The sequence below is a fragment of the Pogoniulus pusillus genome, chromosome 15 (genome assembly GCF_015220805.1).
Source record: "Pogoniulus pusillus isolate bPogPus1 chromosome 15, bPogPus1.pri, whole genome shotgun sequence".
Lineage (NCBI taxonomy): Eukaryota > Metazoa > Chordata > Aves > Piciformes > Lybiidae > Pogoniulus > Pogoniulus pusillus.
Window position 1 is genome coordinate 11,533,648 of NC_087278.1, and position 15,098 is coordinate 11,548,745.

Sequence of the window (15,098 nt, forward strand, 5' to 3'; positions counted from 1 at the left end):
GGGCATTACATGAGCTCAAGCTGACCAGCCCAAGGCAGCAGTGTTTGCCTTGTGAAAGCACAGCTAAAGATGGTTATCCAAGGATTCTGGCTGTCCACTCTGTATCATGTATGGAAACAGTTCCAGACTTACAGAGGGTGAACAAAAACCTATTGTAATCTCTATGCAGATGGGTTTGGGTTTGGAAGAAGCATCGTGTTTGCAATGCATTTCACTTCTTCCTTCTTTGGTTCTTGCTACTCATGAAAGCTTTCTGATTGGTTTTCAAGAAATCTTTCCTTCTCCTTTTGAAATAATTAGCTCCACTAGAAAAGATCCCCAAGAGCTAAGTACTGAAGTGCTACCTTTATTTTAAGGGTGAGGGACTTCCACAATGCTTCCTTCCCTGCAGCAAGTTTCATGGAGTTCACAACAAGGACTAGCTTGTTCACAGACAGGAAGGGTAAGAGACAGTGGAATCTGCCATTTGATTTCTCTTTTCTAAATGAAAACACTTTCTCATAATTTGGACATGGTAGCTGTATTGCCAAACCAGACATTAATTTATCATCACTGTTTGTATTACAGTGGAGGGAATGAGCTGCAGTTGTGGATTAGGATGAGGTGTTGCACAAGAGCATGACGAAATGCTCCAACGATGCAAAGAGGCAAGTGCATGTTGAATGCACATTAAAGTGACAAATGGCAGTCCTTTCTATTTTTAAGGAGTTGCAATGCTTCTGATGGCACAGTATAACACTTAACTTTTCTCAGAGGTCTGGAAGAAGTGAAGAGTGTCCATGGGAATCCATGGCCTGTCTTCCTCCATAAAATCCTTATCAGTCTTAGCGTGCATTTGAATTCCCTGGTTTATTCCAACGACAAAGTACTACAAAAATAATGTAAAGCCCACAGAATGTGATCAGCTGCTTTCTGCATTAGCAGCAGTAAAGGAAAGGTACTTTCTATTAAAAGCAAGGGAACTCACCCAGCTTTCTCTTAAAATGGCAGTGTTTTGACAAATTTTCCATCCTTCCCCAGGACCTGGCTTCTAGCACATTGCAAGGAAGCACACAGTGAATCTGCCACATAGAGGATGTGCACTACTTGTATGGCTCCCTCAAGCTCCTGACTTTGACAGGCAGCCCTTGGAGGCACCTATAGCAGTGAATGTAGCTATGTATTGGCACTCTAGGGGAAAACCTCTACTTTTCTTCTGTCATTAGAGTCCTAGAATCGTTTCAGTTGGAAAAGACCTCTAAATCAAGTCTGACTGTTAACCTAACACCACCATGGCCATACATATCAGCCACATAGCTTCCACCTGGAGAACGAGGCAGTGTTTTGTGGGCTGGGTAAGCAGTATCTGTGCCTCAGGAGACTTCCAGAAATGCATCCACAACTGACCTACAGCATTTTCCAGAAAAAGTGGCACCAATAGTGAATACATACACGTAAGCACACACGCAAACACACAGAGGAAGGGGGATGGCAGGGCTCCATGCAATGACAAATGTGCCAGCTCCAGCAGCACAACCTCAACCAGGAGGAGAATGTCCCACCTCTGGCAGCTCCCAAGCCTGGCGTGCTGTTAAGTAAAATCATGCTTTTGCTGGATTGGATTTCTCAGCAGATCAAACAGGATTTCATCCTGTGAATTGTTAACCCCCATCCTCTGCAAATGTACTCAGCTTTCTAGCCTAATGCTTCATGTTTAAACAGCCTATTTGAGAAGTGATCAAGCCCAGCTAAGGCTCCTGTTAACAACATATGCTAAAAGCATTGCTTTCTGACCAGACAGCATAACAAAGTCGTTCTTGTTGCGTTTGTCAGATACCTTGGTTGCATTTGTGAAATATCACATGTCACATTTCAAAGCCATTGATGTGTTTTGACCCAGTTTCAGGCTGTTCAAAGTGCTAGCAGTGTTCCAGGCTGTCTTGCACAAAGTACACGTGCCCTGTGTGCAGCAGTTGTACACATGAGCATTGTGCCCCGTTTCACGGCACAGAGCAAGCACGGAAGATGTTTTAGGAGACACAAAATTGCAGTGTTGTTTTCCTACTAACTTTACAGTCCAATCTGCCTGAATGTCCTGTTTTCAAAAGTTTAAAGGCAAAGGAAGAGAAGAACTGTGATTAACTCTGAGTTAAATCCTCTTAATGCATGTGAAATGGTTCTTTGTATAAAAATAATGTCATGGTTCAGGTGTAATTATGGGCTGGCCTGACAGACTTTCTATTTTATACTGTTCAGATGAAAATATCAATCCTTTTTTTATTATTATTAGAAACAAAACTATTTTTACTTCTAATAATACATGACAATATTGAGCCTTAAGTAAGTCATTCATCTGAAACTATAACTGGTCAAATAATAACAACTATCTTAGTTGTTCTTAAATCCTAATTCAGTTTGCAAGGAGTTCCCTTTCAAAAGTGTTGAATGAGTGTCACGAGTCATTTCATGCTTTTGGTAAGCTAAGGCTTCCATTCAGAGGAGTTCTATACTTAATTAAATGTAATGGTAAGTTCTAGAGTAACTTTTACATTTGGGCTTCTCATTTATCTTTATTATCATTATTCAAAATTCATACTTCAAGCTTGACCTCAGGAATTTGCAGGTTAAATTGCAAAGTTTTGTCTATGTCCTGATAAAAAGCTCAGAATCGCCTAACATGGTGGTAACTGGTGATAAATGATTGCAAATTAGTTTTTATTATATAGAAGTGACCTGCTCTGTTCAACATCTTCATCAGTGACACTGGTGAGGGCACAGAGTGTGTGCTCAGCGAGTTTGCTGACGACACCAAGCTGGAAGGCTTGGCTGATGCAGCTGAAGGCTGTGCAGCCATCCAGAGAGACCTGGACAGACAGAGCTGGGCACAGAGGAACCAGATGAAGTTCAACAAGGACAAGTGCAGAGTCCTGCATCTGAGGAGGAATAACAAACTGCACCAGTACAGGCTGGGAGGTGATCTGCTGGAAAGCAGTCCTGTGGAGAGGGACCTGGGAGTCCTGGTGGCTAACAAGTTACCCATGGCACAGCAATGTGCCCTTGTGGCCAAGAAGGCCAATGGGATCCTGGGGCGTATTAGGAGGAGTGTGTCCAGCAGATCAAGGGAGATTCTCCTCCCCCTCTACTCTGCCCTGGTGAGACCTCATCCTGAATACTGTGTTCAGTTTTGGGCTCCCCAGTTGAAGAGGGACAGGGATCTGCTGGAGAGGATCCAGTGGAGGGCAACGAGGATGATCAGGGGACAGGAGGGCATGGCTTATGAGGAGAGGCTGAGGGACCTGGGGCTTTTTAGTCTGGAAAATAGAAGATTTAGAGGGGATTTGATAAATGTTTATAAATATCTGAGGGCTGGCCAGGAGTGGGGGGACAGGCTCTGCTCACTGCTCCCTGAGATAGGACAAGGAGCAACAGGTGTAAGTTGCAGCAAAAGAGATTCCGCCTCAACACAAGGGGGAAACTTCTTTACTGTGAGGGTCCCAGAGCACTGCCACAGGCAGCCCAGAGAGGTTGTGGAGTCTCCTTTTCTGGAGACTTTCAAGGCCTATCTGGATGTGTTCCTCTGTGATCTGTGTTAGATAGTATTGTCCTGCTCTGGCAGGGGGGTTGGACTCGATCCCTTTGGGTCCCTTCCAACCCCTAACATCCTGTGATCCTGTGATCCTAAGGTTTCACAAGTTGTGTGAAACTGTGAGGCCATAATATGAAAAAAATTTAAAGCAAAATTTATGTTTTCACAAATCTGGCTGAAAATTTACACTTTGATCATTTCATAGAATCAACCAGGTTGGAAGAGACCTCCAAGATCATCCAGTCCAACCTATCACCCAGCCCTAGCCAGTCAACTAGACCATGGCACTAAGTGCCTCATCCAGTCTTTTCTTGAACACCATTTAGCCATGTCTATCCAGGACTGTTCATATAATTCCTGTCAAGTGTGACTTGAGGGCAAAATGGAATTTCAGGGAAAGAGGTGGCAAGTTTGTGTTAAATGTGTGTGTATGGCTTGGAAGCAGCATGAAGAGTTTCTGTATTCCTATCATACAGGCAAAAGGATGAAAAGGAGGGAAAGCTGTCAAATATATTCAATAGATTGTGTTTACCACATCACTTTCCAATCTGTTTTAGGTGTATCACCATCATGTCTGCCTGTATTTTTGTCCTGCCATATGTAAAGCAACTTGGGATCTAATCCTTCTAAATGAAAGGTGATACAGCAATGTAAAGGATTAGTACCATTACAAAAATAGACACAAGGAAAATGGAAAACATTCCCCACCAGGTTATAAATATGCTAATGAAAGCCAAATCTGGGACCTTAATTGCTTTGCCAGAGTTCCTATAAATGCATAGAATTTAACCTCAGAATGTCCTGCCTTATTCTGTACATATTAAAAAATAAAACATAAGAAAGTCCCTCAGATGTATTTCTCAAGGTTTATGAGCCAGATTTCTTCTGCTTGAAAGCCCCAGTGTTGTTTTGATTTAGCCTAACTCCCCAACTCCTCAAGTTCAGGGAGGGAGAGGTGAGCTGGAGTTAAAGATTGCACAATGCTCCAAAAAATGAATGCTCCCCCCTTGCAAATAGCTCCAGGCCATACCATCTAGATTGAGCAACATGGAAATGTTCCATCAGTGGCCTATTTTGATAATAGGCAAAATGTATTTGCTGCCTCATGTTGTTGGTGTTGCCCACCACAAACACCACATGCCCCTGTCTCCTGCTCTTTGTGGCCAGCAGGAATGTGGCTGTGATGTAGCCTGGGTTGAGGGTCAGACCTACAGCAAAGTGTCCTTTCTCCCCTGACAGCTCATAAATGCACACAAAGCCATGCCCAAAAGCAACAGCACTGCCCTAGCTAGTACATCTACTCTTGGGGGTGCTAGTTTTGACTACCCTTGTTTCATGAGCAGGAGGTGGCACAGGAAGATGCTGGGAGGCCAGTATTGTGTGGGACTCCTTAGTTCCTTGAATGGAAAGAGTGGCCTGAATGGTTGTGTCTGTGATCATTAAAGTGCTGGTGGCTTGCCAACCCAGGTCTCCCTCAAAAGCAGGGCTTCAGTTCCCTGAGAGAAAGGGAGGACTCACAAAAGATGATTGAAAAAACCCTTCTCCCTTCCTGCCCCAAAGCTTCCCTTTCTGTGTGCATTCAAGCCAAGAAAATCCTTCCAGCCCTGTAGAGTGAGACCTCAGACCTCATCAAGGACCTCACCACCAGAACTTCCTTTATCCAAGAACAAACCCCACCCCCAGTGATGCCACAATTACAGCCCAATGTGAACCTCTTTAGGAGAGGCATTTCCTTCCTTGGTGTGAGCCTACAACTAGTAATGCCTCAAGGGTTGTTTTGCAGTAACCAGAGTGGGCTGTGTCTTGTGGCTCTTCCCAGAAGGCAACAAAAGCAGTGTGTTCCCACGGCCTGACCTCAGACACCAAGGACCTACCTGCAGCACCACTGGGCTGACTCTTGAGTTGGTGTCTCCAGCAAGCCAGGTGGTGAGAGCACTGAGTGGAAAATTATCTCCTGCCAGTGAGGCATGGGGCTAAGCACAGTACTGTACCCATGGGCTGCAGCTGAAACTTCTGTGGAGCTCCTGTCAAAGTGTAAGTGTGTTTAGAGTTACCTTTTGACCCAGCCCAAAACTTAGATTTATCTCTTGGTCCCTCCCTGTCTTTCTGTATAGTGCAGGTACCCTTTCCTTCTTCCTGCACTTGCCTCTCATCCATTTAACCTGTAAGTCAGACCTTATTTTTTGAGGTGCTAAAGCACATATACATCATGCTCATCCACCATCTTTAGCATCCTGACACCCTCCAACCCTGCCCTAAGATACCCTTACAGAATAGATATTAAGTACTAACTAGTCCAGCCCACAGCTGAGCAGTGCATTAAGGTTTCTGGACCAAAGCAGCTATGGACAAAAGCTCTAGCAGGTTGCAGACCTTCTAATTTGTGGATGATTTTTCTCTTCTCTTCTCTTCTCTTCTCTTCTCTTCTCTTCTCTTCTCTTCTCTTCTCTTCTCTTCTCTTCTCTTCTCTTCTCTTCTCTTCTCTTCTCTTCTCTATGCTCTGGGCAATCAGGGCTTGACCATCTCAAAAGTCCTTATTTACAGCTGTGCACTGCTAAATTGGGGGGAGATGGTGCAGGGAATGAGGGCTGGCCCTGAAAGGAAAACCTTCCTTGTTTATCCCCCTGAAGAAAAAAGGGCACAAATGCATTTCTCCTCCCCCCTCCCTTCTCCACTGCCTTTATAGCGTGTAGGGGCTGGGGCGGGCTGGGCATTCCAGCGGCTGCTGGCCAGTATCCTGGAAACTGCCTCCTTTTTCCCAGTCCCAGCCCTTTTTATGAAGGAGACAATGCGGACATACAGTGAGTGCCTTGTGCATCACTTGGGCCCCCAGGCCCTTTGACATGGGCATTTCATACAGCAGCTAACCCCCCCCCCCCCACGCCCCCCCTCTCTCCCTGAGGTTCCCCCACACCCAACTCAGGAGGCTTCAACCTTGCCTTTTCTAAGCTCCTGCAGATAGAAGTTACATGTCTTATTTTCCCAAGGGTTTGGAGAGAAATATGTGTAATGGGATTCTGTGGCAATAATTCACATAGCTCCAGAATTTACTCGTGGATCCCTTTTGGTATATTTACCCATTTATTTAAATAGGCAGCTCTCTAGTGGCCCTGTATCTTGGGAAGAGCTCCTTCAGCATTTTCTCTAGCTAATGCTGGGCATCTTTTTTCTATTCACCTGTGCAGAGCATTTTCCAGCCTGGCAGAAGTTGTGCAGTCCCTTGCTGCATCCTGAGCTCTCTCTTTCCCACAGACACAGAAGTAAACAGTGGAGCAGTCCTCTGAAGCAACTTTAATGCTCTTCTCTACACCAAGAGGAAAATAATGTCCAAAAAAAACCCCACCCAACCACTGAAGGGAGAGAGAAGAAATAACTCCAAGAAAGACAGTACAGGATCTGCACAAAGAGCTTCTCCTCAGTTAGTTCCTGAGCTCAGACTGATGGGTTAAGCACTTATTGCACCTCCTTTTGTTCTAATGCAGAAAGAGAACAAGGCAGATGTAAACCAGGTATTTATTGTGCAGAGAGAAATTGCAAGATGGTCTGTGCTCTCCTAAGAGAAGAAGCTTGTGGGTTTTGGCCTTTTGCTGCTGATTCTGGCAGACTCTACTCCAGTTGTAGGAGTTGCTTCTCTTGTGCCATGTTTCCCCATGAGACAGGAGTAGCACAGTGGTGCAGGCTGGCACTGGCTCCCATACCTGTAGCCGGTTCTACCTCCCTGGACCTGGTGACATGCAGAGGCTTTGACACAGGACTTTGAACCTCATGAAAACTGATTCCTTGTGTTTGCAGAATATGGGTGTTAGTATGAGGGTGCAGAGGAGTATGGTAATTTGGGCAGCACTTGCACAGGTGCACTAAAAGCTCTCCCATCTGTCAGTGACAGCAGAGAAGTAAAGCCTGGTATTCAAGAGTCTTACTGGTGTGTTTGCACTCCTGGTTCAGTGCTGGCATCTCTTGCCAATGCCTAAGAGCATAAATCTTATACATGGGCATTCTGTGAATGCTGGAGGTGAATTGATCACTATTTTTTCCCTGTTGCTATTAGGGATGCACTCTGTATTTGACAGAAAAATGTGTATATGCTTCCAGCAGCCACAGCTGCTGAGGCAGACTGGGCATGTTTCACAGAAGCTCTGGAAGATAATTTTTTATTCTTCCCAAATTACTTCATAAAAAGAGGCATCAGGTTTCCTGAGGCCCTATAATCATGTCAGGGCTGAGGCAGAAAGCAGAAGTTGTTTGTCTGCTGCCCTTGCACCCAGAAAATCTATACTTTTCCAGAGCATGTAGCTCCCTCTTCACAAAGAGAGAGGGGCTCAAGGCAACCTTTCTCCTTGGAACCATGGCAGACCTTTGCTCTTTATTATGGTGCTTCCTCCCTCCCAGACAATGCAGCCACATTTAAATGCACTGCCCAGCACTGCAAATCCCACCCAGAAGCTGCTTTCCAACACGGCCCTGCAGTTTTCTTCAGTCAAAACATGTTTACATGCTAATTTACTGAGATCACAGGAACCACACCGCCCCATCTGCACCCTGCCTAGCCAAATTGTAAGGCTGTGTTTTGGTGGGATGAACATCTGATGTGCTTTAAAATAAGCAGATGATCAGCCTAGCAGTGGTCAGTGCTGCAGGCTGCCCAGGAGCAGGGGGTAAATTTGTGTACCCAATGCCTTGGCTGCTGTTCTTGAGCTAGAGGACAGCAGATAATGCTGCTCTTGGAGCAAAGAGCTGCTTCTCTGATCACTGCCAGTTGCCTGGCTGAAGGCGAAGGGGAAGCCTTCTGAGGCTCCCCAGTATGGCTTTTGACTGGTTTTCATAGAATCCTAGAATCAGTCAGGGTTGGAAGGGACCATAAGGATCATCTATTCCAACCCCCCTGCCATGGGCAGGGGCACCCTACCTTGGATCAGGCTGTCCAGAGGATGCCTAGATGCCAGACAAGTATGACCCTGCAGCATGCCACATCCTAGGCAGAGGTGTGGAGGAGCCTTGCTCCGGTGGCTTTTAGGGAGATCTTGCAGAGTCTCACCTGCCCAAAACACCCATCTATCTTTCTCCTGCACCCCCACCAGAGCAGCATGGTCATCCTTGACTCTATCTCATGTGCACTGTAGGGAGCAGAGGCCATTTCATACATTGTGCAGTACTGACTGAAAGATTTTCTTCTTGCAACACCATGAGATTTCTTGCTTTCATTTCTGCAATACTTTGCCACTTAGGGAAAAACTGATTCTTCTGCAATAAAGCACAGCTGTGACATCTGATCTTTTCAAAAAGACTACTGGAATGAAAGGAGTCCTAGTCTAGTTTCAGTTATGACCAAAAATGCCTGTCTATAACTGTGATTATAGTTACATTTGTAGCTTTAGATATTGAGGAACTCAGCCCACAAGAGTTAGACCCCTGAGGAATGTGGAAAATAGATGCACTTTTATGGGAATATTCCAATTACTTTGAGGTGGTTATCTTGAAATCAAGGAGAGCAATTTTATTGTGTTCCTGGATAATTTTTTCTCTGGACATTTGATGTGGACTCCTGCCTCTTTCCATAAAGCATCTGATAAAAGCAAAGCCTGTGTTGATGGTACTTGCTTCTTTTGAGAAAGGATATTTTATAACACAGTGTAATTTAACCTGAGATGTTGTTCTACACAGAATACAACATGACCTCCTCTGCTGTTGCTGCCTGAGGGCTTTGTAAAGCTATAGCATGCAGCAGTAGCGAGGATGTGCTACTGGAATATTGTTATTTCTTTCCAGACACTATAACCTACTCCAGGTGATCCTGCTCTGGCAGAGGGGTTGGGCTAGATGATCTTTCAAGGTCACTTCCAACCCCTATCATTGTGTGACTCTATGATTTCAACAGAACTAGCAATGATTCCAGCTTGCTTGAAAATTCAGGGGCTCCAAAGAGAGGCTAAAGCCATTTTTCATTTCAGCATGATGGCCTCTAATGCCCAGGGGCTCCAAAATCCCAGGTGTGAATTAAAAACCTCATTCCATCCATTTCAGAAGTGTTTCAGTAAGAAGTGTTTCATTCTTTTCCCTGTCTGTGTCAAGATGATGGGCTGGCCGAAATATTTGGCTGCAAATTGTTTAGCACCTGTAGTCTTCAGAGACCTTCAGAGCAGGTTAACCCTCCTGTGGGGCTGTCTTTGAAAGTGATGTATTATGCTGTTAAAAAAAAGTTATCTCAGACACGGGAGGAGAGGAGAGGCTGAGGGAGCTGGGATTGTTTAGCCTGGAGGAGGCTCAGGGGTGACCTTATTGCTGCCTACAACTACCTGAGGGGTGGTTGTGGCCAGGAGGAGATTGCTCTCTTCTCTCAGGTGGCCAGCACCAGAACGAGAGGACACAGCCTCAGGCTGCGCCAGGGGAAATTTAGGCTGGAGGTGAGGAGAAAGTTCTTCACTGAGAGAGTCATTGGACACTGGAGTGGGCTGCCCGGGGAGGTGGTGGAGTCGCCGTCCCTGGGGCTGTTCAAGGCAGGATTGGATGTGGCACTTGGTGCCATGGTCTAGCCTTGAGCTCTGTGGTAAAGGGTTGGACTTGATGATCTGTGAGGTCTCTTCCAACCTTGGTGATACTGTGATCCATAGGAAGAGGGCTAAGGAGGAGAGGTTATGCAGTGTCTAAGCTGAGGCCTCTTGCTCTATTCCAGCGACTCCTCACACTGGATGTGCCCTCTGGTGTGACTATCCACAAGCAGAGCCAGTACTGCTGAGATGGGAGAGAGAGCTTTTTTAAGCTGTGTGAAGGTTAATTTCCTGGACTAGGCAGTGGAAGCCTCTTTGCTCCATCTGCACAGGGTTCATCACACTTCATTACACGCTGAAGCAAAGCAGCACCAAGGAGTTTGCAACCAGCTGGTCAGCAAAGAGGAGAAGCCATAGAGGGAGGAAGTGTGTTTCATAAGCGTGGTAAGGAGTATACATTATGAGTGTGCTGGGAATAAAAACAAGCTTGTCCCAGTGAATAGTGCACCTCAAATTTCAGGCCAGTTCCCATGGGCCCACTTAAAGCTTGTTCCAGTTTTTGAGACTGGTTCCAGCAAGATCCCCAATGTTTAGAAGTGAGGAATGTTGCCAGACCCTCTAGAGCCATGCCTCCAGAAATATGATGGAATTATTAAGTGCAGTTAGCGTTCCTGTTTATTGTTAGAGCTGTGATGGCTCAGCTTGTCTGCCCAGTTGCATTTTTTTTCAGGCAACACTCTTAAATTCAAAAAAGGGAGGAAGAATGGCCAGAGATCTGCTTTTTATATTGAGCATCAGTTGTTTGAGCCACTTAGTCTCGGTCACACCTGGCTGCTGCACTGTCCCTCACTGACATCTATACAGAGGTCTTATTAGCACCACGCTGTTGGATGGGCTGTCCAGGAAGGGAAGCCTGATACAGCCTTCAGATATCCTCATCAGAACAAAGTGGAAAACTTTGGACATTTTTTAATGTCTTTCTCCAATAAAATGAAACCTTTTGACTTGGTTTTGAGCCAGAATGACAAAACAAAACCACTTCTTTATTTACATTTCATGTTTCTGGGGGAGGGGAGCATTCAGCTGAAAACTGCCATGTTTCAGACATGGGGGAAATTGCCTTCCTACTGTCTCTCCTTTCTTTATTGGCACAAATATACACACAGTAAAAATGTGAGCCAGCTGCTGCTTTTTTTCCCTCCCTTTTTTTTTGCTAATACTATAAAATAGGGAGCAAAGCTGACTTCCCCTCATTTTCCTTTACTTCTTTATTCTGTCCTCTCTTTGCCAATTGGAAATAGACTGCAGAGGGTTACTTTGTCTCTGGAAACAGCAGGGCTCAGCTGCCTTTCCAATGCTTTCCAAATAAAAGAGCTTTTTGGAACCTACATGGTCTTCCTGAAGTTTTAGAGGGGAGGTCTGAGAAAATCAATCCATTTTTTTTTTCTTCTGTCAAGGTTATTTGATATGGGAAAAAATATTCACAGGGAAAAATATTCACAGGGAAAAATATATTGGCAATTTTCCTGCTGACTAATCAATGTGTCATTATGCACAAACACTAATAAAAAGCTACAACTGCCTGATGTTTTCCTGTGTCAACCTTTCCCACTCAGAAACAACCTATTCTTCTGAGAGTGCCTTGTATGCATAGCATGTGCAGCTAGGAGCAAAAGTGGTGGAAGTTATATGTGCTTTTCATGGCACTGTTCAACTCCAAAGGAAACAACAGCTCCTCAGTTCAGGAAAAGAGATCCCACATTGATGACACTGTAGATGCAGATATTGTTTCTCTGTATTAGTGGCAGAAAGATGAAACAGAACTGAAAAAGAGCCCTGAAGTGACAGAGCAACAGAAGAGGCTTCACAAGTACTTCACATCAACATCAGAAGTTTCCAGTGCTGTGCCATATGTTGCTCTCTTTCCTTTGCAGAATAGAGATTAAGGAAGATATATCAAGGGATCATTGATTAGAGATGTTGCTCTGGAAAAGATTAGGAGAGCATTTGGTTTTCAGTTTGAACATAAAATGAGAAAGTCACAAGCCTTGAAGGAACTTTCCAATGTGATTTTCATCTGGTTTGGCAGGTTTCTTCAGGAGAACAGAAAGCTGAAAGATGATAGGAATTAGGAGAACATGCTGCGAACCAGAGAGAAATTCTTCAACAAAAGGGAAATGCAGAAACAAAACTGTGTGAAATGAAAGCCAAAAATCTTCTCTAACCAAGTTTGTCTCTCTTGTTTCTTCTGCAGGGCCAAATATTTTCAGGGGAAGAAGGTGAATGGAGAATTTGATATCCGAGTGGAACAGGTCAGTGACAACTGATTTTGGCTCTAAGAAATGTGTGTAGACAGGACTGAGGTCTTAATGACAGATAATCTGTGGATATTTCTTCTCTTCAAGAAAGGCACTATTGAGGAGATATAAGGCATGGATTTTATAGATTTGTAGACTATTTAAAGGAAACTACCATATGAGGCTATTTGTCCTCACTAACTTTGCAGAATCAGTCACTATTTCACCTTAAAATCAACTTTTCTGCTCTGGCAATGGGATTATGATTTCTTCCATTTGAAGACTACCTCACAGCCCATATGTATGCTTGAAGAGATGCAAAGCCATCATGCCATAGTGTGTGTTGGTAATGTTTTCTTCCAGATGCAAGCTATGTAAGTCATCTGACTTAATCTAATTTAAGCCTAAAACCTCTAGTTATGTCTGCACGTTAACTACACATGCCAAAAATCTTTTCATCTGTGGGAAAAGAACAGTAAAAAAGGTTCATAGTCTGGTTCTGAATGTGCTTTGCAGGGCACTGGACAAATTCTCTATTTCTCTGTTAGCCTTGGCACCAGCCATTCGTTTCAGCTGAAAACTCTTTGTGTCTGTCCCTTCCTCTGTGCGTTGAGGCAGAGTCTGTCAAAACGAAGTCCTGGTATGGACTGAGGCTTTGGGTGCTCTTCTCAAAGTAAAAATGATTATTAATAATCACCTGATGCTACCTGACTTGAAAGCAGGCACTAAGAAGAGCAAAATGCAGAGATGAGATGATCATGCTGAAGGAGTCATAGGTTTATTTTATAGGGCTAGAAAACTGCTAGGATGGATAAAGGAAGTTGGTGGATGCTCTTTGGATGGCCTGATAGTTTCTGTCTTTTTAACCTGTTGGTTCTGCACCACATGCACATGTGATTGTCTGTAGGCTTAGTATCCAGATGGAGTCCCTCAGGGGTCCATATTGAGAACGGTGCTGTTCAGTGTCTTCATCAATGATATAGACAGCAAGACTGAGTGCACCCTCAGCAAGTCTGCTGATGACACCTAGCTGAGTAGTGTGGATGACAGTATTGAGGAACAGAATGCTATCCAGAGTGATCTAGGCAGGCTGAAGAAGTGGGCTGAGGTGAACCTTGTGAGGCTCAATAAGGTGAAGTCCTACACATGGGTTGGAGCAATCTTCCTTACCAATGCAGACTGGAGGACGATGAGATCAAGAACAGCCCTGCAGAAGAGCACTTAGGGGTACTGGTGGATGAGAAGCTGGACATGAGCCAACAATTTGCATTTGCAGCACAGAAGGCAAACTGTATCTTGGACTGAATCAAAAGGAGCATTGCCAGCAGGTCAGCAGACTCTGTTCTGCTGAGTACTGTATCCAGCTCTGGAGTCCTCAGTGCAAAGAGGACATGGACATGCTGGAGTGGGCCCAGAGCAGGGCTGTAAAGATGATCAAAGGGCTAGAGCACCTCTTCTATGCAGACAGGCTGAGAGAGTTGGGATTGTTCAGCCTGGAGAAGAGAAGGTTCTGGGGAGACCTTAGAGCAGCATTTCAATATCTGAAGGGGACCTACAAGAAAGCAGGAGAGGAACTGTTTCTGCTTACAAGGGGACATAGCAGCAGGAAAAGGGACAATCGTTGTAAACTAGAGCAGGGTAGATTTTGGTTGGATATTAAGAGGAAGTTCTTTACAATGAGGATAGTGAAATACTTGAACAGGTTGCCCAGAGATCTGACGGAGGCCTCATCTCTGGAGGCATTCAGAGTCAGACCTGATAGGGCCCTGAGCAGCCTGATCTAGTTGGAGGTGTCCCTTCTCACTGCAGGAGGGGCTGGACAAGATCACCTCCAAGAATCTCTTCCAACCCAATGCATCCTATGATTCGTGGAGTGGTTGTAAAAACATTTCTCAGTACCAATTGCCCTTGATAAAGTGTTTCTTCTCTTCTCAAAGAGGTGATGCCCAGGTGCCTACATGAGCACACATGTTAGATCAAAGCCTGTGTCTGCAAGAGAGAAGTTAGCAACTCTTTTTTTTGCAATTGTGATACTATGAACACTTCATTTCCCTCTTTTTATTGGTATCACAGTTGTCGGAACTGGGTGGTATTAGCAAGAACAATTCTCAATTGCACTTCCTTATCAACATCTTCATGTTGCTGGCTGCCTTAGTAAATGTTCTGGGAAGGAAAAAAAAATCCCAAACCACAATTCTCAAATAGAAAGCCTGGAATCAAATATTACTTTAGTCTTCAATCCTCTGAACCTATCCGCTGTGCTGCTGAAAGCAGGGTCAGTGTCAAAGATAGACCTGGTACTCTTCAAAATGACCTGTTAATCCTTTCCTAAATCTTCAGCCTTTCCCTTCATAGTCCTTCTACTCAATTGTTATTGCACTTGAGATCTATATAAAGATCTGGTCTGTGAGTGAAGAAGTGCAGAAGGAGATTTTTGCTTCCTGATGGCTTAAATCTGTATAATTCCCCTTGCCATTGTCACTGGATAGCTTATCACATTCTATGAGGATTCTTTCAGGGACACTTCACAGTCTGCCTCTTGAAATCCTTCACATCACAGGCTGAATGTTTGTGACAAGGCACCAAATTTCTGCAAGAGAAGACCATAAGGTTACTGTGACTGTGCTGGCAAGGACCCTTGCAATGGGTAGGAGAGTTGAGGAACAATGAACAAAGGTCTCAACTGCTTCCCCGCATCCTCTCTCTGCCCCTCAGATCAAGCAGCCAAGTCTGCAAGTAGTGGGCAATGAA

General features: G+C 44.7%; 1 protein-coding gene across 8 annotated transcripts in view; it reads left to right on the forward strand.

The window, feature by feature from the left end:
* Positions 1 to 15,098, forward strand: part of SYN3 (synapsin III) — a 276,823-nt gene that overhangs the window by 87,117 nt on the left and 174,608 nt on the right. For all 8 annotated transcript variants that reach the window (XM_064155376.1, XM_064155375.1, XM_064155369.1 and 5 more), the window contains one exon: positions 12,305 to 12,362. In XM_064155376.1, the coding sequence (XP_064011446.1) occupies positions 12,305 to 12,362 (58 nt within the window). The remainder of the gene's footprint in view (positions 1 to 12,304; positions 12,363 to 15,098) is intronic.